Genomic DNA, 26912 nt, shown 5'->3' on the forward strand with positions numbered 1-26912 from the left:
TTTTTTGGTGTTTAAATGTAGTTTTTATTCTTCAATCAAGAGTTTGTTATTTTAAAATAGTGCTGGTATGTACTATTTACTCTGAAACAGAAAAGAGATGAAGATTTCTGTTTGTAAGAGGAAAATGATTTTAGCAACCGTTACTAAAATCGATGGCTGTTTCCACACAGGACTGTTGAGAGGAATTAACTTCAGTTGGGGGAAACAGTGAGCAGACTTTTGCTGCTTGAGGTATGACACATTTCTAACAAGACTTGGTAATGCTGGAAGCTGTCATTTTCCCTATGGGATCCGGTAAGCCATTTTTATTAAATAAGAATAAAGGGCTTCACAAGGGCTTTAAAGACTGGTAGACATTTTTCTGGGCTAAAACGATTGATTTATATGCATTTTTAATAGTTTATAGCTTTGAGGAGTTATTTTAGTCTTGGGAATTATGTTAAATAACCGGCAGGCACTGTATTGGACACCTTTTTCACTGGGGGCCTTCTCTAATCATAGGCAGAGCCTCATTTTCGCGCCTCTATTGCGCAGTTGTTTTTGGGAAGCAAGGCATGCAGATGCATGTGTGAGGAGCTCAGATACATAGAAAAAGCTTACTGAAGGCGTCATTTGGTATCGTATTCCCCTTTGGGCTTGGTTGGGTCTCAGCAAAGCAGATACCAGGGACTGTATAGGGGTTAAATATAAAAACGGCTCCGGTTCCGTTATTTTAAGAGTTAAAGCTTTCAAATTTGGTGTGCAATACTTTTAAGGCTTTAAGACACTGTGGTGAAATTTTGGTGAATTTTGAACAATTCCTTCATACTTTTTCACATTTTCAGTAATAAAGTGTGTTCAGTTTAAAATTTAAAGTGACAGTAACGGTTTTATTTTAAAACGTTTTTTGTACTTTGTTATCAAGTTTATGCCTGTTTAACATGTCTGAACTATCAGATAGACTATGTTCTGTATGTGAGGAAGCCAAGGTTCCTTCTCATTTAAATAGATGTGATGTATGTGACACAAAATTTAGAGAAAATGATGCCCAAGATGATTCCTCAAGTGAGGGGAGTAAGCATGGTACTGCATCATCCCCCCCTTCGTCTACGCCAGTCTTGCCCACACAGGAGGCCCCTAGTACATCTAGTGCGCCAATACTCCTTACTATGCAACAATTAACGGCTGTAATGGATAATTCTATCAAAAACATTTTAGCCAAAATGCCCACTTATCAGCGAAAGCGCGACTGCTCTGTTTTAGAAAATACTGAAGAGCATGAGGACGCTGATGATAATGGTTCTGAAATGCCCCTACACCAGTCTGAGGGGGCCAGGGAGGTTTTGTCTGAGGGAGAAATTTCAGATTCAGGGAAAATTTCTCAACAAGCTGAACCTGATGTGATTACATTCAAATTTAAATTGGAACATCTCCGCGCTCTGCTTAAGGAGGTGTTATCTACTCTGGATGATTGTGAGAATTTGGTCATTCCAGAGAAATTATGTAAGATGGACAAGTTCCTAGAGGTCCCGGGGCCCCCCGAAGCTTTTCCTATACCCAAGCGGGTGGCGGACATTGTAAACAAAGAATGGGAAAGGCCCGGCATACCTTTTGTCCCTCCCCCTATATTTAAGAAATTGTTTCCTATGGTCGACCCCAGAAAGGACTTATGGCAGACAGTCCCCAAGGTCGAGGGGGCGGTTTCTACTCTAAACAAACGCACTACTATCCCTATAGAAGATAGTTGTGCTTTCAAAGATCCTATGGATAAAAAAATTAGAGGGTTTGCTTAAAAAGATGTTTGGTCAGCAAGGTTACCTTCTACAACCAATTTCATGCATTGTTCCTGTCACTACAGCAGCGTGTTTCTGGTTCGATGAACTAGAAAAGTCGCTCAATAAAGATTCTTCTTATGAGGAGATTATGGACAGAATTCATGCTCTCAAATTGGCTAACTCTTTTACTTTAGACGCCACTTTGCAATTGGCTAGATTAGCGGCGAAAAATTCGGGGTTTGCTATTGTGGCGCGCAGAGCGCTTTGGCTAAAATCTTGGTCAGCGGATGCGTCTTCCAAGAACAAATTGCTTAACATACCTTTCAAGGGGAAAACGCTGTTTGGCCCTGACTTGAAAGAGATTATTTCAGATATCACTGGGGGTAAGGGCCACACCCTTCCTCAGGATAGGTCTTTCAAGGCTAAAAATAAACCAAATTTTCGTCCCTTTCGCAGAAACGGACCAGCCCCAAGTTCTACATCCTCTAAGCAAGAGGGTAATACTTCTCAAACCAAGCCAGCCTGGAGGCCAATGCAAGGCTGGAACAAAGGTAAGCAGGCCAAGAAACCTGCCACTGCTACCAAGACAGCATGAGATGTTGGCCCCCGATCCGGGACCAGATCTGGTGGGGGGCAGACTTTCTCTCTTCGCTCAGGCTTGGGCAAGAGATGTTCTGGATCCTTGGGCGCTAGAAATAGTCTCCCAAGGTTATCTTCTGGAATTCAAGGAGCTTCCCCCAAGGGGGAGGTTCCACAGGTCTCAATTGTCTTCAGACCACATAAAAAGACAGGCATTCTTACATTGTGTAGAAGACCTGTTAAAAATGGGAGTGATTCATCCTGTTCCATTAGGAGAACAAGGGATGGGATTCTACTCCAATCTGTTCATAGTTCCCAAAAAAGAGGGAACATTCAGACCAATCTTAGATCTCAAGATCCTAAACAAGTTTCTCAAGGTTCCATCGTTCAAAATGGAAACCATTCGGACAATTCTTCCTTCCATCCAGGAAGGTCAATTCATGACCACGGTGGATTTAAAGGATGCGTATCTACATATTCCTATCCACAAGGAACATCATCGGTTCCTAAGGTTCGCCTTTCTGGACAAGCATTACCAGTTTGTGGCACTTCCATTCGGATTAGCCACTGCTCCAAGAATTTTCACAAAGGTACTAGGGTCCCTTCTAGCGGTGCTACGACCAAGGGGCATTGCAGTAGTACCTTACTTGGACGACATACTGATTCAAGCGTCGTCCCTACCACAAGCAAAGGCTCATACGGACATTGTCCTGGCCTTTCTCAGATCTCACGGGTGGAAAGTGAACGTAGAAAAAAGTTCTCTATCTCCTTCAACAAGAGTTCCCTTCTTGGGAACAATAATAGACTCCTTAGAAATGAGGATTTTTCTGACAGAGGCCAGAAAATCAAAACTTCTAAGCTCTTGTCAAGTACTTCATTCTGTTCTTCTTCCTTCCATAGCACAGTGCATGGAAGTAATAGGTTTGATGGTCGCGGCAATGGACATAGTTCCTTTTGCGCGAATTCATCTGAGACCATTACAACTGTGCATGCTCAGTCAGTGGAATGGGGATTATACAGACTTGTCTCCGACGATACAAGTAGATCAGAGGACCAGAGATTCACTCCGTTGGTGGCTGACCCTGGACAACCTGTCACAGGGGATGAGCTTCCGCAGACCAGAGTGGGTCATTGTCACGACCGACGCCAGTCTGGTGGGCTGGGGCGCGGTCTGGGAACCCCTGAAAGCTCAGGGTCTTTGGTCTCGGGAAGAATCTCTTCTCCCGATAAACATTCTGGAACTGAGAGCGATATTCAATGCTCTCAAGGCTTGGCCTCAGCTAGCAAAGGCCAAATTCATACGGTTTCAATCAGACAACATGACGACTGTTGCGTATATCAACCATCAGGGGGGAACAAGGAGTTCCCTGGCGATGGAACAAGTGACCAAAATCATTCAATGGGCGGACACTCACTCCTGCCACTTGTCTGCAATCCACATCCCAGGAGTGGAAAATTGGGAAGCGGATTTTCTGAGTTGTCAGACATTTCATCCGGGGGAGTGGGAACTCCATCCGGAAATCTTTGCCCAAATAACTCAATTGTGGGGCATTCCAGACATGGATCTGATGGCCTCTCGTCGGAACTTCAAGGTTCCTTGCTACGGGTCCAGATCCAGGGATCCCAAGGCGACTCTAGTAGATGCACTAGTAGCACCTTGGACCTTCAACCTAGCTTATGTATTCCCACCGTTTCCTCTCATCCCCAGGCTGGTAGCCAGGATCAATCAGGAGAGGGCATCGGTGATCTTGATAGCTCCTGCGTGGCCATGCAGGACTTGGTATGCAGACCTGGTGAATATGTCATCGGCTCCACCATGGAAGCTACCTTTGAGACAGGACCTTCTTGTTCAAGGTCCGTTCGAACATCCGAATCTGGTTTCACTCCAACTGACTGCTTGGAGATTGAACGCTTGATTTTATCAAAGCGAGGGTTCTCAGATTCTGTCATTGATACTCTTGTTCAGGCCAGAAAGCCTGTAACTAGAAAAATCTACCATAAAATATGGAAAAAATATATCTGTTGGTGTGAATCTAAAGGATTCCCATGGAACAAGATAAAAATTCCTAAGATTCTATCCTTTCTTCAAGAAGGTTTGGAGAAAGGATTATCTGCAAGTTCTTTGAAGGGACAGATTTCTGCTTTATCTGTTTTACTTCACAAAAAGCTGGCGGCTGTGCCAGATGTTCAAGCTTTTGTTCAGGCTCTGGTTAGAATCAAGCCTGTTTACAAACCTTTGACTCCTCCTTGGAGTCTCAATTTAGTTCTTTCAGTTCTTCAGGGGGTTCCGTTTGAACCCCTACATTCCGTTGATATCAAGTTATTATCTTGGAAAGTTTTGTTTTTGGTTGCAATTTCTTCTGCTAGAAGAGTTTCAGAGTTATCTGCTCTGCAGTGTTCTCCTCCTTATCTGGTGTTCCATGCAGATAAGGTGGTTTTGCGTACTAAACCTGGTTTTCTTCCGAAAGTTGTTTCTAACAAAAACATTAACCAGGAGATAGTCGTGCCTTCTTTGTGTCCGAATCCAGTTTCAAAGAAGGAACGTTTGTTGCACAATCTGGATGTAGTTCGTGCTCTAAAATTCTATTTAGATGCTACAAAGGATTTCAGACAAACATCTTCCTTGTTTGTTGTTTATTCTGGTAAAAGGAGAGGTCAAAAAGCAACTTCTACCTCTCTCTCTTTTTGGCTTAAAAGCATCATCAGATTGGCTTATGAGACAGCCTCCTGAACGAATCACAGCTCATTCCACTAGGGCCGTGGCTTCCACATGGGCCTTCAAGAACGAGGCTTCTGTTGATCAGATATGTAAGGCAGCGACTTGGTCTTCACTGCACACTTTTACCAAATTTTACAAATTTTATACTTTTGCTTCTTCTGAGGCTATTTTTGGGAGAAAGGTTTTGCAAGCCGTGGTGCCTTCCATCTAGGTGACCTGATTTGCTCCCTCCCATCATCCGTGTCCTAAAGCTTTGGTATTGGTTCCCACAAGTAAGGATGACGCCGTGGACCGGACACACCTATGTTGGAGAAAACAGAATTTATGTTTACCTGATAAATTACTTTCTCCAACGGTGTGTCCGGTCCACGGCCCGCCCTGGTTTTTTAATCAGGTCTGATGATTTATTTTCTTTAACTACAGTCACCACGGTATCATATGATTTCTCCTATGCAAATATTCCTCCTTTACGTCGGTTGAATGACTGGGGAAGGCGGAGCCTAGGAGGGATCATGTGACCAGCTTTGCTGGGCTCTTTGCCATTTCCTGTTGGGGAAGAGAATATCCCACAAGTAAGGATGACGCCGTGGACCGGACACACCGTTGGAGAAAGTAATTTATCAGGTAAACATAAATTCTGTTTTTATTGTGGCTAGGTTTTTACTCCAGGTTGTTCTGGATTTGGTGTATGGAATCAGGAGTGTTTTCACATGGGTCTTATGTAGCACTCCGGTGTGAGAAGTCTGTTGCCGGCTTTGCATGGGAATTAATGGTGGCCGGGTGGTTGCAGTTTGGGTACTCCCACGATTAGGAAGGCAGGCTTTTTCGGAGGCGGCAAGATTGTTGCTGGCCTTTCCGGTTTCTTTTCTCTGTGAGTTCCGGATCGGATGTAACATTACGGCTTTGCTTGCGATCACCTGATTTTCTTTTTGAGCAGCTCTGGGAAGTCCGGATCGTGGATTAAACCTTTTTTAAGGGACACTGAACCCAAATTTTTTCTTTCGTGATTCAGATAGAGCATGACATTTTAGACAACTTTCTAATTTACTCCTATTATCACATTTTCTTCATTCTCTTGGTATCTTTATTTGAAATGCAAGAATGTAAGTTTAGATGCCGGCCCATTTTTGGTGAACAACCTGAGTTGTTCTTGCTGATTGGTGGATAATTTAATCCACCAATAAAAAAGTGCTGTCCAGAGTTCTGAAACCCAAAAAAAGCTTAGATGCCTTCTTTTTCAAATAAAGATAGAAAGAGATTGAAGAAACATTGATAATAGGAGAAAATTGCTTAAAATTGCTTGCTCTATCTGAACCACAAAAGAAAAAATGTGGGTTCATTGTCCCTTTAATCTGGTTGCCGGCAGGACAGGTAGGCACCTCAGCAAAGAGTGCTGAGGGGAAGAGGCTGCCTAAGGTTCTCTACTGCTCTGTGGTTAAAAATAAAGAGATTACGTTTAAAATTTAAAATGACAGTAACTTTTTTTTTTTATCATATATTTTAAAGTAAAATAAAGCAGTTTTCTTTATTTTGTTGGGTTATTGGTTAAAGATGGACCAAGAGGCCCGCAAAACGTTACATGTAGCTTGTGTTTTGATTCCAATGTGGAACTACAAATCCCTTTTTGTTCCTCTTGTATTGAAAGAACATTACATTACAGGGATAGACTTTTTGATTCTGAGCCACCATTAACTAAGGCGGATGCTGTTCAGGGGTCTCCTGTTCAAGATATGCCACAGCTTTCTCCTCAAGTGTCTCAAACATTATCATCCACACATGCAGTGCTCTGTGCTTCCTCTCACACTCTGGTTGGAGTCACCTTGCAAGACATTGCTACCCACATATCCTCTGCGGTAAGTGATTCGCTGTCTGCTTTTCCCATGCTGCAGGGAAAGCGCACGAGGAAATGTAAGGAATCAGTGAGTAAGGTTTCTGACACAGTAGTGGCTATTTCGAATGTTCCCTCCAAAAAGTCTGAGGAGGAAGATACTTCGGTAGCATCTGAGGGTGAAATCTCAGACTCAGACAGTGTAATTCCTTCTTCTGATGTTGAAGTTGTATCCTTCAGGTTTAAGCTGGAACACCTCCGTTTGTTACTTAAGGAGGTTTTGGCCACCTTGGGCAACTCTGACACTACTGTCGTAGTCAATCCTAAAAAGTCTAGTAAGCTAAACAAATACTTTGATGTACCTTCCGCGGTGGAGGTTTTTCCTGTACCAGATCGGGCTACAGAGATTGTTGCTCGGGAATGGGAGAGACCTGGTATCCCTTTTTCTCCATCCCCCATTTTTAAGAAGATGTTTCCAATAGCTGACTCTATCAAGGAGTCTTGGCAGACGGTACCCAAGGTGGAAGGGGCAATTTCTACTTTAGCTAAGAGAACCACTATCCCCATAGAGGATAGCTGTTCCTATGGATAAGAAGTTGGAAGGGTTACTTAAGAAGATCTATGTACACCAGGGTTTACAATGGCAACCTGTGGTGTGTATTGCTACCGTCACCAGCGTGGCAGCATACTGGTTTGATGCGTTGTCTGATTCTATTCAGACAGATACTCCCCTTGAAGAGATCCAAGATAGGATCAAGGCTCTTAAGTTGGCCAATTCCTTTATTACGGATGCTTCTCTACAAGTTATTAAGTTGGGAGCAAATATTTCTGGCTTTGCTGTACTGGCCTGCAGAGCTTCATGGCTGAAGTCCTGGTCTGCGGATATGTCATCTAAGTCTAAGCTTTTGCCGATTACCTACAAGGGTAAGACCTTGTTTGGGCCGGGCTTGGCTGAAATTATTTCAGACATTACGGGAGGAAAGGGTCATTTCCTCCCTTAGGATAAGAGGAATAAGCAGAAAGGACATCACAGTCATTTTCGTTCCTTTCGAAAACTTTAAAGGTAAGCCTTCCTCTCCCTCTACCAAGCATGAACAGTCCAAGCCTTCCTGGAAGTCCAATCAGTCTTGGAACAAGGGGAAGCAATCTAAGAAGCCTGTTAATGACTCAAAGTTAGCATGAAGGGTCTGCCCCCGATTCGGGAGCGGATCTTGTGGGGGGCAGATTTTCTTTCTTCGCTCAGGCCTGGTTTCGGTATGTTCCGGATCCCTGGGCGGTGGACATCGTGTCCCAGTGATACAAACTAGAGTTCAAGACCCTTCCTCCCAGGGGCAGGTTTCTGATCTCAAGAATATCTGTAGACCAGACAAAAAGAGAGGTGTTCTTGCACTGTGTCTGGGACCTTTCCGACCTGGGAGTGATAGTTCCTGTCCCAAGGCAGGAACAGGGTCTGGGATTCTACTACAATCTGTTTGTGGTTCCCAAAAAACAGGGAACTTTCAGACCCATTTTAGACCTCAAGAGTCTAAACAAGTTCCTCAGAGTACCGTCCTTCAAGATGAAAACTATTTGTTCCATTCTTCCCTTAGTTCAAGAGGGTCAATTCATCACAACAGTAGATTTTAAGGATGCATTCTTGCATCCACAGGGATCATCACAAGTTTCTGATGTTCGCGTTTCTAGACAAACACTTTCAGTTTACCACCCTTCTATTCGTCCTTGCCACAGCTCCCAGAATTTTCTCAAAGGTTCTGGGAGCACTGTTGGCGGTGCTCCGGTTACGGGGCATTGCAGTGGCGCCTTATCTTGACGACATTTTCGTTCAGGCTCCATCTTTTCAACAAGCAAACTCCCACATGGAGATGTTGTTATCTTTTCTGCGCTCTCACGGATGGAAGTTGAATTTGGGAAAGAGTTCCTTGATTACAGCTACAAGGGTAGTGTTCTTGGGAACCATAATAGATTCCTTATCAATGAAAATATTTCTGATAGAGGTCAGAAAAACAAAGATCTTCGACTCTTGGCTTGCTCTTCAGTCCTCTCCTCAGCCGTCATTGGCCCAATGTATGGAGGTAATTGGTCTGATGGTAGCTGCCATGGACATCATTCCGTTTGCCTGGTTCCATCTCAGACCTCTGCAGTTATTCATGCTCAAACAATGAAACTGGGATTATGTAGATCTGTCTCCGCGATTAGACCTGGATCAGGCGACAAGAGATTCTCTTCCTTGGTGGTTGTCTCAGGAACATCTCTCCCAGGGAACCTGCTTCTGCAGACCTACCTGGGTGATTGTGACCACGGATGCCAGCCTGCTGGGATGGGGAGCAGCCTGGGGCTCGCTAAAGGCTCAGGGGATGTGGACTCGGGAGGAGTCTGTTCTCCCCATAAACATCCTAGAGCTGAGGGCAATCTTCAATGCTCTTCTGCCCTAGCCTCAGTTAGCTTCATCCTGGTTTATCAGGTTCTAGTTGGACAACATAACTTCAGTGGCTTACATCAACCATCAGGGAGGAACTCTGAGTTCCTTGGCAATGACAGAGGTATCCAAGATTATTCAGTGGGCGGAGACCCACAACTGCTTTCTATCTGCGATCCACATTCCAGGAGTAGACAATTGGGAAGCGTATTTTCTGAGCAGACAGATCTTTCACCCGGGGGAGAGGGAACTCCATCCGGAGGTGTTTTACAACTTGATTCTCAAATGGGGACCGAATGCCAAGCTCCCGAAGTACAGGTCAAGGTCAAGGGATCCTCAGGCTGTACTGATAGATGCTCTGGAGGTTTCTTGGAATTTCAGTCTAGCATACCAGTTTCCTCCGTTCGCTCTCCTTCCTCGGGTCATTGCTCAAATCAAACAGGATAGGGCGTCGGTGATCTCATTGCACCTGCGTGGCCTTACAGGATCTGGTATGCACACCCAGTAGAGATGTCTTCTCTTCCACCTTAGAGACTTCCACTGAGGAAGGACCTTCTACTTCAAGGGCCCTTCATTCATCCAAATCTCATCCAAATCTCGTTTCTCTGAAGCTGACTGCTTGGAGATTGAATGCTTAATTCTAGCTAAGCGCAAATTTTCGGAGTTGGTCATTGAGACCTTGATTCAGGCTCGTAAGCCTGTGACTAGAAAGATTTACCATAAGATATTGCGCAGATATCTGTTCTGGTGTGAATCCAAGGGGTTCTCGTGGAGTAGAGTCAAGATTCCTAGAATTTTGTCCTTTCGCCAGGAAGGTCTAGAGAAGGGTTTGTCTGCGAGTACGTTGAAGGGTCAAATATCTGCCTTATCTATTTTGTTGCATAAACGTCTGGCGGATGTACCAAATGTGCAATCCTTCTGTCAGGCCTCGGTCAGAATCAGGCCTGTGTTTAAACCTGTTACTCCTCCCTGGAGTCTTAACCTTGTTCTTAAAGTTCTTCAGCAGGCTCCATTTGAGCCTATTCATTCCTTAGATATTAAGATGTTATCTTGGAAAGTTTTGTTTCTTGTTGCAATTTCTTCTGCTCACAGAGTTTTTGAATTACCGGCGTTGCAGTGTGAATCCCCTTACCTTATTTTTTCGGATAGGAACATTAATCAAGAAATCGTTGTTCCTTCTTTGTGTCCTAACCCTTCTTCTCATAAAGAGCGTTTGCTGCACAACCTAGATGTGGTGCGTGTGTTGAAATACTATTTACAGGTGACTAAGGATTTTCGCCAGTCTTCCGCTTTGTTTGTTGTTTTCTCTGGGAAATGCATGGGTCAGAAAGCTACAGCTACTACTCTGAAGAGTATAATTCGCTTGGCCTATGAAACTGCTGGACAGCAGCCTCCTGAGACAATCACGGCTCATTCCACGAGGGCTGTTTCTTCCTCCTGGGCCTTCAAAAATAAAGCTTCTGTGGATAAGATTTGCAAGGCTACAACTTGGTTCTCTCTGCATACTTTTTCAAAATTTTATAAATTTTATACTCTTTTGGGAGAAAGGTTCTTCAAGCAATGGTGCCTTCTGTTTAGCTTCCCTGTCTTGTCCCTCCCTTATCATCTGTGTCCTCTAACTTGGGTATTTATTCCCAATAGTAATTACTGATGATCCGTGTCATTAGAAAACTAAATTTATGCTTACCTGATAAATTTATTTATTTCTTGGCACGGTGAGTCCACGACCTGCCCTGTATTTTTCAGACAGGTTTTTTTTGTTTTATAAACCTAAGGCACCTCTGCACCTTGTGTTGCTTCCTTTCTCTCCTTTCCTTCGGTAAAATGACTGGGGGTTGTGGGAAGGGAAGTGATACTTAACAGCTTTGCTGTGGTGCTCTTTGCCTCCTCCTGCTGGCCAGGAGTGATATTCCCAATAGTAATTACTGATCATCCGTGGACTCACCGTGTAAAGAAATAAATAAATTTATCAGGTGAGCATAAATTTAATTTTTCTAAAAACTCTCTGAACATTAAAATCTCCAAACTTTTACAGTTTTACCTTAAACTTCACTCAGTTGCTCGCTCCTTCCTCCCTTACTCTTGGGACATCAACCTAGTTCTCAAGACACCCACAAACTTCACTCTTGTTAGCCTATACATTGTATTTCTCAACTCAAAGGCATATTGAACAGTATAAGATTGTAATTTAAAATGTTTTATTATGTGTAGTTTAAAAAACTTTTGTCCCCATGTTTCTATAAAGTAGTTATTATCCATGTTTTAACTTAAGTTGCCCCCTATCTCTTTCCCCTGCTGAAGACAATTAGGAACAAATATAAAACAGTCAATAAGAGACTGTCAAAGCAAGGCTGTGCGAAACATAGGATAATCTTAAAGGGATTCCACATGGCTTTGTTTGCACAAACAGGGATAAATACAAAATTGGTTCAAACATGGCAGCACCATTTACTTTATAGATCCTAAAGTACTTAATTTAAACTGCATCCACACATTTTTCTTAGGCTAATCTTTGTTTTGTATACATCAGAGTAAATCTGGCCATGAGTGTATCAGGTTGTAAATTATTCTTAGTATCTAATTTATTTTTTTTCAGGGGTGAGCGTTTTGCTTTTGGTCATCATTACTTCCGCCCACATGAAACTCACCATTCACCTTCACGCAAATTCTACCACAATGAGCTATTCCGTGTACCATTGTATGAGATCATCCCTCTGGAAGCTGTCGTTGGAACATGTTGTGTTCTGGACCTGTACACATATTGCAAAGGTGAGTTATAGAACAGAACATTGTATACCAATAAGAAATATTTAGTTATTTAAAGTGATGGTAAATCCTAGCGTTTCTGAAACGCTAGGATTTACCATTGAAACATATAAAGGGGACTTTCAGTCATGAAGTATAAAATACTTCATGCTGAAAGCTCCTTTATTTGCTTGCAGCGTTCACTGCACTGAGCTGCTAAGGCAGCCCATGGCAGAATGCTATTTCGCTGAGAGTTGACGTCTCCACCTCTTAGTCAATAGACGTGCGGGAAATCTGGTGCCAAAACGCTGCAAACAAATAAAGGAGCTTTCAGCATGAAGTATTTTATACTTCATGACTGAAAATCCCCTTTATTTGTTCCAATGGTAAATCCTAGCGTTTCAGTAATACTAGGATTTACCATCACTTAAACAAGAGTATTAAAAATCTTGTGAACTAACTCTATTGTTGGTCTATTAAAATAATTTAAATGTGAACTAAACAATTGTGAACTTAAAAAATATGCACTAAAGGGGCATTACACAATAGAACATAAGCAACTTAGCAAGTAGTGTACTGTTTTTTTTGTTTGTTTGTTTTTTAAAGAGAAACATTCCGTAGCGTCTTCACCTAAGTATGTACATTCTTGCATTATGATACATGTACAGAGGCTGAAAATAAGTGTGTGCATACATAGGTACAAGCATGTCAGCCCTCATGGGTTTTACTCATGCCAGACTATTATTATGCCAGAAATTATTGCTATTGCTGTTTTTCTTTTTCATTTACTGTCCCTTCAAATAAAAATATAGATATGAATGTAAACATGAAGGTAAATAAAAAGTTATAATTTAGAAATGTAATAATATCTCTCTTGGCATGTGTAAATGGAACCTCCAAAATATGATATGTAGTGGTACTAATGCACAAGGGAAATGTATGCTGCGTCCAGTTTTACTGGGATACCACCATGTTCTCTCACACACAAATTTCTTTCTCAAGGTGGTGGTCCACAATTCCTTACTGTTGGGAATTACCTGACTACCAGGAGGAGGCAAAGACACTCTACACCAAGAGTTTTTAATTCTTACCACTGCCCTGTACCTCCTAGTTTTTTCTTTGCCTCTCCAGAAGAAGGTAAAGCTAGAGGTGTTAGGATTTTATTTAAAAAAGGGATCTTTGATCACTTATTTTCCCTCATAAGGTAAAACTTTGAAGAGAGGCGCATAGGAGAGTACTTGGCTATGTAATGTAATCTCCTGCGCGAGCTTTGATCACAAGCCTGCCTCAAGTGCCGCTGGAACTGGTTCTTTAGCCTCCTTCTGTGTGGCCATGTAGATGTACTCCCCAGTGAATCCTATGCTGTTCAATACAGTACTGGGTGTACTCCCTACTGTACCCAAGAATGTGAGCTGGGTAAGCACATTGGAGTAAATGTCCTTCTGGGGAAGTACCTTTGTCACTTACACAGCCCACAGTAGGTACATAGTATTATGTTTATCATACTGTGTGTTATGATCGGTTTTAAGAACAATTGGGTTTTTATATGTACTTTTATCTCTTTTGCAGTTATGGCTCCTTCAATTAAAGTTATGCGAGATTCCCTTTAGCACAGCAGTAATCAGTAAGCCTTATACAGCAAGAGCTATGTTTTGCACGCTTCTTCACATTCCTAGGTCGGTGCGGCTACACAAGTTTATTCGCAGTGCGGCGGGTTATACAGTGCAGTGTTGGTGTCTTCTCTCTGTCAAGAGAGCATTAAGGCTTTTCCAGCCGCTCTTGCAGCTTGCGTGTTTGCTTCGTCTCTTCCTCACTTGCTAGCGACCATTATTTGTTCTGGATGCCCTGCCCTGTTCTCTGGTGAGAGTGGCAGGAGGGGGTAAGAGGCTCTATACCAGGAGTGTGGGAGTTTATTTCAGTGGGAATAGTGCTTTTTTAACTGCATTTGGCTTATATCAGCTATTTCTCTTGCAAGGTGTATCCAGTCCACGGATTCATCCTTTACTTGTGAGATATTCTCGTTCCCTACAGGAAGTAGCAAAGAGAGCACACAGCAAAGCTGTCCATATAGCTCCCCCTCTAGCTCCACCCCCCAGTCATTCTCTTTGCTGGCTCTAAGCACTAGGGTCTCTCTCGGGAGTGTAAAGTGAATGTGGTGTTAGAATTGAAATTCATCAGATTTCAGTCGGACAACATCACGACTGTAGCTTACGTCAATCATCAGGGGGGAACAAAGAGTTCCCTAGCGATGACGGAAGTAACCAAAATAATCAGGTGGGTGGAGGATCACTCCTGCCATCTCTCAGCAATTCACATCCCAGGAGTAGACAACTGGGAGGCGGATTTTCTAAGTCGTCAGACTTTTCACCCGGGGGAGTGGGAACTCCACCCGGAGGTATTAGCCCAGCTGACTCAGCTATGGGGCACCCCAGAGTTGGATCTGATGGCGTCCCGTCAGAATGCTAAACTTCCTCTCTACGGGTCCAGGTCCCGGGATCCCAAGGCGGTATTGATAGATGCTCTAGCAGCGCCTTGGTCCTTCAATCTGGCTTATGTTTTTCCACCGTTTCCTCTCCTCCCGCGTCTGGTTGCCAGAATCAAGCAGGAGAAGGCTTCGGTGATTCTGATAGCGCCTGCGTGACCACGCAGGACTTGGTATGCAGACCTAGTGGACATGTCATCTGTCCCACCATGGTCACTGCCATTGAGGCAGGATCTTCTAATACAGGGTCCGTTCAAGCATCCAAATTTAGTTTCTCTACGTCTAACTGCTTGGAGATTGAACGCTTAATTCTATCAAAGCGTGGGTTCTCTGAGTCAGTTATAGATACTCTGATTCAGGCTAGGAAGCCTGTCACCAGGAAAATCTACCATAAAGATATGGCGGAAATATCTTTGTTGGTGTGAATCCAAGGGTTACTCATGGAGTAAGATTAGGATTCCCAGGATATTGTCCTTTCTCCAAGAAGGACTGGAGAAAGGATTGTCAGCTAGTTCCTTAAAAGGACAAATATCTGCTTTGTCTATCCTGTTACACAAGCGTCTGGCAGAGGTACCAGACGTTCAAGCATTTGCTCAGGCTTTAGTCAGAATCAAGCCTGTCTATAAACCTGTGGCTCCGCCATGGAGTTTGAATCTAGTTCTTTCAGTTCTTCAAGGGGTTCTGTTTGAACCTTTACATTCCATAGACATTAAGTTGTTATCTTGGAAAGTTTTGTTTTTTGATAGCTATCTCTTCTGCTCGAAGAGTTTCAGAATTATCTGCCTTACAGTGTGATTCACCTTACCCTGGTGTTCCACGCAGATAAGGTAGTTTTGCGTACCAAGCCTGGTTTTCTTCCTAAAGTTGTTTCTAACAAGAATATTAACCAGGAAATAGTTGTTCCTTCTCTGTGTCCTAATCCATCTTCGAAGAAGGAACGTCTATTACACAATCTTGATGTAGTTCGTGCTTTAAAGTTCTATTTACAAGCAACTAAGGATTTCAGACAAACATCTTTCTTGTTTGTTATCTATTCTGGTAAGAGGAGAGGTCAGAAAGCGACTGCTACCTCTCTTTCCTTTTGGCTGAAAAGCATCATCCGTTTGGCCTTTGAGACTGCTGGCCAGCAGCCTCCCCGAAAGAATTACTGCTCATTCCACTAGAGCAGTGGCTTCCACATGGGCTTTCAAAAATGAGGCTTCTGTTGAACAGATTTGTAAGGCAGCGACTTGGTCTTCACTTCATACTTTTGCCAAATTTTACAAAATTCGATACTTTTGCTTCTTCGGAGGCTATTTTTGGGAGAAAGGTTTTGCAAGCAGTGGTGCCTTCCGTTTAAGGTACCTGTCTTGTTCCCTCCCTTCATCCGTGTCCTAAAGCTTTGGTATTGGTATCCCACAAGTAAAGGATGAATCCGTGGACTGTATACACCTTGCAAGAGAAAACAGAATTGATGCTTACCTGATAAATTACTTTCTCTTGTGGTGTATCCAGTCCACGGCCTGCCCCGGCATTTAAGTCAGGTAAAAAAATTTTTGTTTAAACTACAGTCACCACTGCACCCTATGGTTTCTCCTTTTTCTTCCTAACCTTTGGTCGAATGACTGGGGGGTGGAGCTAGAGGGGGAGATATATGGACAGCTTTGCTGTGTGCTCTCTTTGCTACTTCCTGTAGGGAATGAGAATATCCCACAAGTAAAGGATGAATCTGTGGACTGGATACACCGCAAGAGAAAGTAATTTATCAGGTAAGCATAAATTCTGTTTTTTTGGAAAACTTTGATTTACATATAGCAAACTGACTTGTTTCTGTTACACTCTACATTCTTACATAGTATTCCTGTGTTGGTTAACCTGTTTCTTGCACCATGGAGCAGACTAGAACTGTCCCTTCTGGGTTTTACCCATTAAAGGGGAAGTCTACAGATTTTTTTATTTCCAACAAAAAATTGTATGATTTGCAAACTGACTACTGTTTGTCCTCCAGCTCAGCTTTGCAGTACCTGTTTCTTTCCTAAGCTATGGTGAATCCACGGCTTGAGTAATAACTGTTGGGAATATCACTCCTGGCCAGCAGGAAGAGGCAAAGAGCACCACAGTTAAACTGCTAAGTATCACTCCCTTACCCACAACCCCCAGTAATTCTCTTTGCCTTTGGTGCATGGAGGAGGTGAAGTTTAGGTGTCTGAAGAAAAATTTTGATTTCATCTACAAGCAAGTTTTGTGTCCTCTCATATCTTGTAACTGTCTACATGCCGGACAGCGGAGCAGGTAAGTGCTTTTCCATTTAAAGGGGAGGAGAGTCCACGGCTTCATTCATTACTGTTGGGAATTAAGAACCTGGCCACCAGGAGGAGGCAAAGACACCCCCGCCAAATGCTCAAAAGGGACAGTCAAGTCCAAAAAAAACTTTCATGTTTCAAATAGGGCATGTCATTTTAAACAACTTTCCCATTTTACTTTTATCACCAATTTTGCTTTGTTCATATGCTTATTTCTTAGACCTTGAAGGCCGCCTCTAATCTAAATGCATTTTGACAGTTTTTCACCACTAGAGGGCATTAGTTCACATGTTTCATAGAGATAACATTGAGCTCATGCACGTGAATTTACCATGGAGACAGCTCTGATTGGCTAAACTGCAAGTCTGTCAAAAGAACTGAAATTAGGGGGCAGTCTGCTGAGGCTTAGATACGAAGTAATTACAGAGGTAAAACATATATAATTATAACTGTGTTATAACTGTGTTGGTTATGCAAAACTGGGGAATTGGTAATTAAGGGATTATCTATCTTTTAAAACAACACAAATTCTGGTGTTGACTGTCCCTTTAAATACCTCCCCCACTTCCCTCATCCCCCAGTCATTCTTTGCCTTTCGTCACAGGAGGATGGCAGAGAAGTGCCGAAGATCGGAGTAGTCTCTTATGGAGGGTAGTACTCTTCGCATTGGGACTGGAGTTTTAAGTAGTCCTGTCAGCCTCTCAGTGAGAGCCTGGGCGAAAGTTAGAGTCCGGAGATGCAGGGAGAGTCTTTCTGCGAAACCATCCCGACTCATTTTAACAGCTCCACAAGCAATCAGCGTTGACTAGTTTCGCTGCCTGCTTTTTACACTCAAGTTCATGTCAGGAGCGAGGCTACTAACCTGTCACACTTGAAGGGCCGTGTTCCTGTTCCACGGCGTAGATTCTGGTAAGATTGTTTCATTTTTTATTACATAATGATAACACGGAAGACAGGGTCACAGTGTGACGCCTTTTATCTTTAAAGAATCAAGGGTTAATATTCATGGAAAGGGGATTATTGAAAAGGGGGGTTTATACATGTTTATTCTGTCATTGCTGCTGTGCGAGATGAGGCTCTGGCAATGTGTGGAACTTTCAGGTGACTTACGGGAGTATTGCGCAGCCCTTTTTATTTGGCACATTTTCTCCATAGGCAGGGGCGGTCCTGCCAGGCATTCCATGTGACCGGGTGTGGCTATCTCTCTTCCTCTGTTGATCAGCGGCGCAGGAGCCAAAACGGTTTCTGTAGTCCGGGTCATAGGTGGTGGTGAGTGCCCCGGCCATTGGAGGTTATAAAGGTGCCTAATAAGTTAATCTAGTCCATAATAACAGCACAAGCTATGGAGGACTCTGACGCGTTAGAGGGTTCTCCTTCTTTAACAAGGTCTCATTCCTGTGTCTATTGTGAGGAGATTCTGGTAGTTACGACATCTAAAAGTAAACGGATGTTTAGTACTACTGAGCCGTCCACCTCTGAGGGTTACCCGTCCCGTGAGGTGCATTCCCTGCATTCATCTCCAATTGCACATGCAGCTCCTCTAGGTCCAACCATTACTCCTGCGGGAGAGATTCATTTGCCGTGAGATTTTGCGGATCAACTGCAAACAACAGTATCGAAAGTGATCCATGCCTTACCAAGTTCTGCTAAGCGTAGGGCGTATCATGGCGGCCTGGCCCAGGGGTTGTCTACACCTATGGAAATGTCATAGGCATTATACGATGACGAGGCCCACTCCGACTCTTTGGAGGAGGCCCCTTCTGAGTCAGAGTTCGTGTCATCTAAACCTCCGGCAGAGGAGCCTGACTTTAGGTTTAGGATAGAGAATTTGCGCTTTTTGCTGAAGTAAGTGCTTGCTACTCTGGAGGTTCCGGAACCAAAGCTTCAGGAGGAACCTGCGATTCCTAAGCTTGATAAGGTATATGAGGACATGGTGGTGCCTCAGGCCTTCCCGGTTCCTGTTAAGATGGCTAATATTATTAAGAATGAATGGGAGAGAATAGGTTCTTCCTTTTCCCCTTCTTCTTCCTTTAAGAAACTGTTCCCCCATTCAGGACTCTCAGCTTGAGCTGTGGGGTGCTGTCCCTAAGGTGGATGGTGCTATCTCCACGCTCGCGAAGTGGACAACTATTCCCCTCAAAGATAGTTTGTCGTTTAAGAGCCCATGGATAAAAAGTTGGAAAACATGTTAAGGAAGATGTTTCAACACACAGGGTTTGTTTTTCAGCCGGCAGCGCCCGTAACCGCGGTTGCCAGAGCTGCGACGTATTGGTGTGAATCCCTTCAATCGACGTGATACAGGATAAGATTAGGGCGCTGAAGGTCGCCAATTCTTTCATCTGTAATGCCAATATGCAAATTATTCGCCTGCACGCTAAGGTGTCAGGTTTTTCTGTTTTAGCTTGCAGTGCTTTGTGGCTAAAGTCTTGGTCTGCGGACATGTCCTCTAAATTGAGGCTATTGTCCCTGCCTTTTCAAGGAAAGATTCTGTTTGCTCCAGGATTGGATTCAATCATATCCACGGTTACGGGAGGCAAGGGAGCTTTCCTACCGCAGGATAAGAAGGCTAAGCCTAAAGGATCTCCTTTTCGTCCCTTTCGTGTGGACAAGGCCCAGCGCCAGCAGCCCGCAGCGAAAGTGGACCACTCCAAGGGAACTTGGAAGCCGGCTCATTCTTGGAACAAGTCTAAGCAGAGCAAGAAGCCTGCCGAGACAAAATCGGCATGAAGGGATGGCCCCCAACCGGTCTCCGGACCAAGTAGGGGGCAGATTATCGCTCTTCTCAGAAGCCTGGTTAAAGGACATTCAGGACCCTTGGGTTCTGGAGGTTGTCGCCCAGGGCTTGAAGGACGCTTGCCTTCATGTGCCAATTCACAGGGACCACTTCAAGTTCCTAAGATTTGCGTTTCTGGACCAACACTTCCAGTTTGTGGCCCTACCCTTTGGTCTGGCGACGGCCCTGAGAGTCTTCACAAAGGTTCTGGGGGCGCTACTTGCAGTGGCCAGAGCCAGAGGCATTGCTGTGGCACCCTATCTGGACGACATCCTAGTCCAGGCGCCATTGCTCAGTCTCGCAGAGGATCATTCGAGGGCTCTTCTTCTTTTGCTCCAATCTCATGGTTGGAGGATCAACTCAGGAAAGAGTTACCTTGTTCCCAGCAACAGGGTGGAGTTCCTGGGCACCATAATAGACTCTATGTCCATGAAAATATTTCTCACAGACCATTGAAGCAGGAAAATTGCATCCTCTTGTCTTGCCCTGATAGGCTGATAGATGCCTTGGGGGTTCAGCCTAGCTTACATTTTTCCACCAGTACCACTTCTACCTCATGTAGTGGCACGCATCAAACAGGAGCGAGCTACGGCCATTCTGATTGCTCCATCGTGGCCGCGGTGGAAATGGTTTGCGGATCTGGTGGGGATGTCATCCTTTTCCACCGTGGAGGTTACCGTCGCAGGTATCTGCTGGAACAGGGTCCTTTTCAGCATCAAAATCTCGATTCTCTGAGGCTGACTGCGTGGCGATTGAACGCCTAGTCTTGGCCAAGAGAGGCTTTTCTAAAAGTGTGATTGATGCGCTAATTCAGGCAAGGAAGCCAGTCACTCGTCGCATCTACCATAAGGTGTGGAGGACTTACTTGTCCTGGTGTGAGAAGCAGGGATATCCTTGGCATCAGGTGACGGTATCCAGGATTCTGTCCTTTCTCCAAGAGGGTTTGGAGAAGTCTTGCCGCCAGTTCCTTAAAGGGACAGATTTCAGCATTATCAGTCTTGTTGCATAGGAGGCTCGCTGAGCTTCCTGACATACAATCTTTTGTTCAGGCTCTGTCTAGAATCAGGCCTGTCTTTAGACAGTCAGCTCCCCCATTGAGCTTAAACTTGGTCCTTAGGGTATTGCAGAAGGTTCTGTTTGAGCCTATGCACTCCATTGACATTAAGATTCTGTCCTGGAAGGTTCTTTTCCTGTTGGCCATTGCATCGGCACGCAGGGTGTCTGAACTGGCTGCCTTGCAATGTGAGCATCCTTATCTGGTTTTTCATGTGGATAAGGCTGTGCTTCACACTGGTTTGGGGTTTCTTCCCAAGGTGGTGTCTAACTGTAACATCAATCAGGAAATAGTTGTTCGTTCTTTATGTCCTAACCCTTCTTCTTCTAAGGAGAGGTTACTTTATAACCTGGATGTGGTTTGTGCCTTAAAGTTCTATCTTTAGGCTACAAAGGATTTCAGACAGTCTACATGTTTTTGTGGTGTATTCAGCAAAGCTCAAGGGGCAGAAAGCCTCTTCTACTTCTTTGTCCTTTTGGTTGAGGAGCTTGATTTGCTTGGCCTATGAGATAGCGGGACATAAGCCTCCTCAGAGGATCACGGCTCATTCAACTAGAGCTGTGGCTTCGTCTTGGGCCTTCAAGAATGAGGCCTCTATGGAGCAAATTTGTAAGGCGGCTACTTGGTCCTCCTTACACACTTTTACAAAATAAAACAATGCAACATTTTAAACTGTCAGGTTTGAAAAAATGGTTATTTCTGGTTCTCAAAGTACCAGGAAGTAGTGCCTCCCTGTGACTCAGCAGTAATTTGAGCTCAGCAGTTGCTGTCACATGACCGGCTTTACGTCATAACGTTTCTGAGGAAAAAGTAGTTTTTCTCCATTTCTAGTGTGATACGGTCTTAATTGGTAGCGGTAAGGCACCTCAGTAATTGAGGTGTGGGGTTGCCTGAGGGGTATTTTAGAAGTTTTATTTGATGTTTATTAAATGTATTTTCTTAACTTTTCTCACATAATTTTAGCTGGGAATCGATCCTAATTTGGGATAAAATTTAAAGTGTATTTTTTCCTTTGCTTATTTTAATTGAATATTAAAATCTTTGAAACTTATCTGTACAGATTTATTTACTGTTTCACAACATGTCTGATATGAAGCAAGAGCCTGCTCTCATGAATTCATGCTTATGTTTAGATGCACAAATTGCAGCTCCTATGCAATTTTGTTCTTCATGTGTCCAGAAAACCTTGCAAAATAGAGGTAACATTTTTGAGCCTAATGTCTTTCAGGATGATGCTGTTAAAATAATACCTCAGCTTTCTCCTGCAACGTCCCAAGCCTCAATGGCATCACATGCAGTGCCCTGCGGTTCCTCTAACTCCTAGTGGAGTTTATTTAAAAGCAGAAATTGCTGCCCAGGTATCTTCTGCAGTATCTGCGGCATTAGCTGCCATTCCCAGATTACAGGGAAAACGCAAGAGGAAATCTAGAAATTCGTAAGGTATCTGTCCTCAGTTCTGCTTCCTAAGTTGCCCTTTCTCATAAGTCTGATGAGGAAGATACATCGGGACTTTCTGGGGGTGAAATCTCAGATTCGGACAGTATAATTCCTTCTTCTGAGACTGAGATGGTATCCTTCAGATTTAAGCTTGAACACTGTTGTGTATTGTTAAAGGAGGTTTTAGCTACTTTTGATGACTCCGATACTCCTGTCGTTGTCACTCTTAAGAAATCTTGTAAAGTTAATAGTTTCTTTGATGAACTTTCCACTTCAGAGGTTTTTCCTGTGCCGGACCATGCTAGGGTGATTATCTTACAGGAATGGGAGAAACTAGGGGTGTCTTTTTCCCCGTCTCCCATTTTTAAGAAAATTTTTCCGGTCAAGGACTCCATTAAAGACCCTTGGTATACTGTACCCAAAGTTGAAGGGTCCATTTCCACTCTGGCTAAGAGCACCACTATTCCTATTAAGGATAGCTGCTCTTTTTTAAGGATCCATTGGACAAGAAGCTGGAGGCTTATTTGAAAAAGATTTATGTTCATCAAGGTCTCCAATGTCAACCTGCGGTGTGTATTGCCACCGTGACTATTGCGGCATCTTATTGGTTCGACTCCTTGTCTGATTCTCTTCAAGTAGAGACTTCCTTGGATGAAATTCAAGATAAGCTTAAAGCTCTTAAGTTGGCCAATTCCTTTATTACAGATGATATGAGGAGAAGAGATAGATGGACAGTTTAAGAGCACTCAAAGGAGGTGTATAATATATATCCAAATATGAGGCAGGAGAAACCGCCAAAGGGGGGATACAAAGTAAAACTTAACATTTAATAATGAACTGATTAAAAATATGTACTAACAGTGTAGGTGTATTAAAACTTAGATTAAGAAATGGTAGTGAGTACCAGTAATCACCAGGAGATACTAAATAGTGGTGATAATTAAACAATGGTCACCACACAGCTCAGTACAAACACAGACTCACGTACTGCACAGTTAAGTTATCTAAAAAAAAAGAGGAATAACCTCACAACAATTAATCTATCAAAGTGCAGTCCTGGAACAGTAAGTACAGGTCTTTGTGAAAGGACGACGTAACCAAAACCAAGTAAAAAAAGCTACGTATATTTAGTTAGAAAAGATCCGATTTGGAGAGCAATAAGGTGTGATAACTGGTCTCAAGGAGCGCCTGATGCGCATTTCGCCGTTACTTGTCTTTCTCAAAGGCTAACGCGACTTGGGGAAGCCCCCCTGCCTAAAAACTATTAGTTAGCCAATCAGGGGTGAGTAATATTACAAACGACTGAGATGAGCCTATGACTATTGTCATCGTATGATTGGATGTGAACACGTCATTTGATTATATGTTTCCAATGCTGTGTCATAGTGGGAGGATCTGGATATCGATCATTAACAGAGGATATTGTTTACATGTTTAGGATGAAACCAATCACTAACGACATTCATATTAAAAATGATACTTCAAAAAACCCATACCATATTGGTACATACTCATTAACATATAAAACATATGTGATTCAATCCCAAATGAGACGTACTGTGACTATAAGAGAACCTAATATGAAAAAGAACACCTGAATAGATAAGCAGCGTCTTTCATAATGGTGTAATAGGCTCAATATTATGTCAGAATTTAGCCTGTGATGAATGTATATTTATCCCACGAAGAGGGGGGGTGTCATGTACATTGCATGGATATGACCTAGTATATCGATGTATATATAGGGTGACCATATTGCCGCTTTAAAAAGGGACACATATTAGAAATACATATGTCAGGGTTCTTATACAAAACATTTCTTTTAAATGGCCCTGAAAACAGCCCTGACATAGGTATTTTTCATATGTGTCCCTTTTTAAAGCGGCAGTTTAGTCACCCTATGTATATATGAAAGGACATATAAATGCAAGTAAGCATATCTATTGTTTGTAATTACACAGGCATATATATATAGTATCCCAGGGTTACAAATTGGAATTCAAGACTTTTCCTCCCAGAGGCAGATTCCATCTCTCAAGATTATCTGCAGACCAGATAAAGAGAGAGGCGTTCTTGAAATGTATACAACATCTTTCCTCCCTGGGAGTGATAGTTCCAGTGCAGGAACAGGGTCTCGGGTTCTACTCCAACCTATTTGTGGTTCCCAAAAAAGAGGGAACTTTCTGTCCCATTCTAGACTTGAAGTGTCTAAACAAGTTTCTTAAGGTTCCATCCTTCAAGATGGAGACTATTAGCTCCATTCTTCCTTTAGTACAAGAGGGTCAGTTCATGACAACCATAGTCCTAAAGGATACGTATCTTCATGTTCCTATTCACAGGGACCATCACAGATTCCTGAGATTTGCCTTTCTGGACAAACATTACCAGTTTGTGGCCCTTCCATTTGGTCTAGCCACGGCTCCCAGAATTTTTTCAAAGGTTCTGGGGGTTCTTTTGGCAGTGATCTGTTCTTGTGGAATTGCTGTGGCACCCTACCTGGACGACATATTGGTTCAGGCGCCACACACACAGAGATATTGTTGTCTTTTCTTCGTTCCCATGGATGGAATGTGAATCTGGAAAAAGCTCCCTTTCCCCTGCTATAATAGCAGTGTTCTTAGGGAACATAATAGATTCTTTATTATTTTTATCAGGTTCCAGTCAGACAACATAACCTCTGTGGCTTACATCAATCATCCGGGAGGAACTCGCAGTTCCTTAGCCATGAAGGAGGTTACTCTGATTCCCCACAATTGCTGTCTATCTGCTATCCACATTCCAGGAGTAGACAACTGGGAAGCGGATTTTCTGAGCAGACAGACTTTTCATCCTGGGGATTGGGAACTCCATCCGGAGGTGTTTTCCAGCTTAGTCCTCAAATGGGGGTGCCGGAGTTAGATCTGATGGCGTCCCGTCAGAACGCCAAACTTCCAAGTTACAGTTCAAGGTCACGAGATCCGCAGGCCGTTCTATAGATGCTCTGGCGGTTCCTTTGGTTTTCAGGTTGGCATACCTGTTTCCTCCATTTGCTCTCCTTCCAAACTTCCATATGAGTCATTGCTCATATCAAACAGGAGAGGGCGTTGATTCAGGGTCACTTCCTTCATCCAAATCTCGTTTCTCTGAAGCTGACTGGTTGGAGATTAAACGCTTAATTCTGTTAAAGAAAGATTTACCATAAGATATGGCGTAAATATCTTTATTGGTGTGAATCTAAGGGCTACTCTTGGAGTAGAATTAGAATTCCTAGAATTTTATCTTTTCTTCAGGAAGGCTTGGAAAAGGGATTGTCAGTCAGTACCCTGAAGGGTCAGATTTCTGCTTTATCAGTTTTACTACATAAACATTTGGCGGTTGTGCCAGATGTGCAATCTTTTTGTCAGGCCTTGGTCAAAATCAGGCCTGCCTTTAAGTCTGTTGTTCCTCCTTGGAACCTTAACCTTGTTCTTAAAGTTTTACAGCTAGCTCCGTTTGAGCCGTTGCATTCCATAGAAATTGTGATCTTGGAAGGTTTTGTTTCTTGTTGCTATCTCTTCTGCTCGAAGAGTCTCGGAACTCTTAGCTCTGCAGTGTGATTTCTCTTATCTTATTTTTCATGCAGATAAGGCGGTTCTTCATACTAAGTTAGGTTTCCTCTTAAGGTTGTTTGTAATAGAAATATCAATCAGGAAATTGTTGTTCCCTCTCTGTGTCCTAATCCTCCTCCTTCCAAAGAACATTTGTTACACAATTTGGATGTTGTACGTGCTCTTAAATTCTACTTACAGGTGACTAAGGATTTTCGCTAGTCCTCCGCCCTCTTTGTCTGTTTCTCTGGGAAACGTAAAGGTCAGAAAGCTACTGCTAGTACTCTTTCTTTTTGGTTACGAAGTATAATTCGTTTGGCTTATGAGACTGCTGGACAGCAGCCTCCTGAGAGAATTATGGCTCATTCCAAAAGAGCTGTTTCTTCTTATTAGGCTTTTAAAAATGAAGCTTCTGTGGAACAAATTTGCAAGGCTGTTACTTGGTCTTCTCTACATACTTTTTCCAAATTTGATATTTTTGCCTCGGCTGAGGCTTCTTTTGGGAGCAAGGTTCTTCAAGCGGTGGTGCCTTCTGTTTAGGACAGCCTGTCTTGTCCCTCCCTACTTATCTGTGTCCTCTATCTTGGGTATTGGTTCCCAACAGTAATTACTCAAGCCGTGGACTCACCATATCTTAGGAAAGAAAAACAAAATCTATGCTGCAGCTTACCTGATAAATGTATTTATTTCCGAATATGGTGAGTCCACGGCCCCACCCTTTATTTTAAGACAGTTGTTCTTTTGTCTATAACCTCAGGCACCTCTACACCTTGTTTTTGTTGCTTGTGCGGCATCACTGTGGTGTGATTCCTTATCTGATTTGGTGTCTGATGAAACTTCTTGGAGGCTATTCAGAATGTTTAAAATTCCTTATACTGGCTAATAATTTTATTTGCAATGCTGTAATTGAAATCATACTTATCAATGCAAAGAGCATGGCTTTAGCTGTACTTAGTAGAAGAGCCTTATGGTTAAAATTGTGCTCATCAGACATAGTTACAAAGAGGAAAGTTTTATTTTTAACTTTTCTAGGGAAAATGTTGTTTGGGTTTGGATTAGATGCCATTATTTCCACTGTCACGGGTGGCAAAGGAGTATTTCTACATCAGGATAAGAATATTTTTTTCCTGGTGTTGCGGGTTCATGGGGGGGCTCGATTTTATTTTAATTTTTTTGAGTTTGTTGCAATTTCTAGTTGCACCTTATCTTTCTTACTTTCTGCTTCTCCTGTTTTCTTGGCTATACAACAGATGTAGAATGAAGTAGATGGGATTAAA

The 26912-nt window shown here is 43.1% G+C and overlaps 1 protein-coding gene across 1 annotated transcript in view; it reads left to right on the top strand.

Moving 5' to 3' along the window:
* The window catches only part of ASH1L (ASH1 like histone lysine methyltransferase), a 505039-nt gene that overhangs the window by 383597 nt on the left and 94530 nt on the right, over positions 1-26912 (top strand). The window contains exon 24 of the mRNA XM_053703215.1: positions 11893-12069. Within this exon, the coding sequence (XP_053559190.1) occupies positions 11893-12069 (177 nt within the window). The remainder of the gene's footprint in view (positions 1-11892; positions 12070-26912) is intronic.

The sequence above is a fragment of the Bombina bombina genome, chromosome 1, assembly GCF_027579735.1.
Source record: "Bombina bombina isolate aBomBom1 chromosome 1, aBomBom1.pri, whole genome shotgun sequence".
Taxonomy (NCBI): domain Eukaryota; kingdom Metazoa; phylum Chordata; class Amphibia; order Anura; family Bombinatoridae; genus Bombina; species Bombina bombina.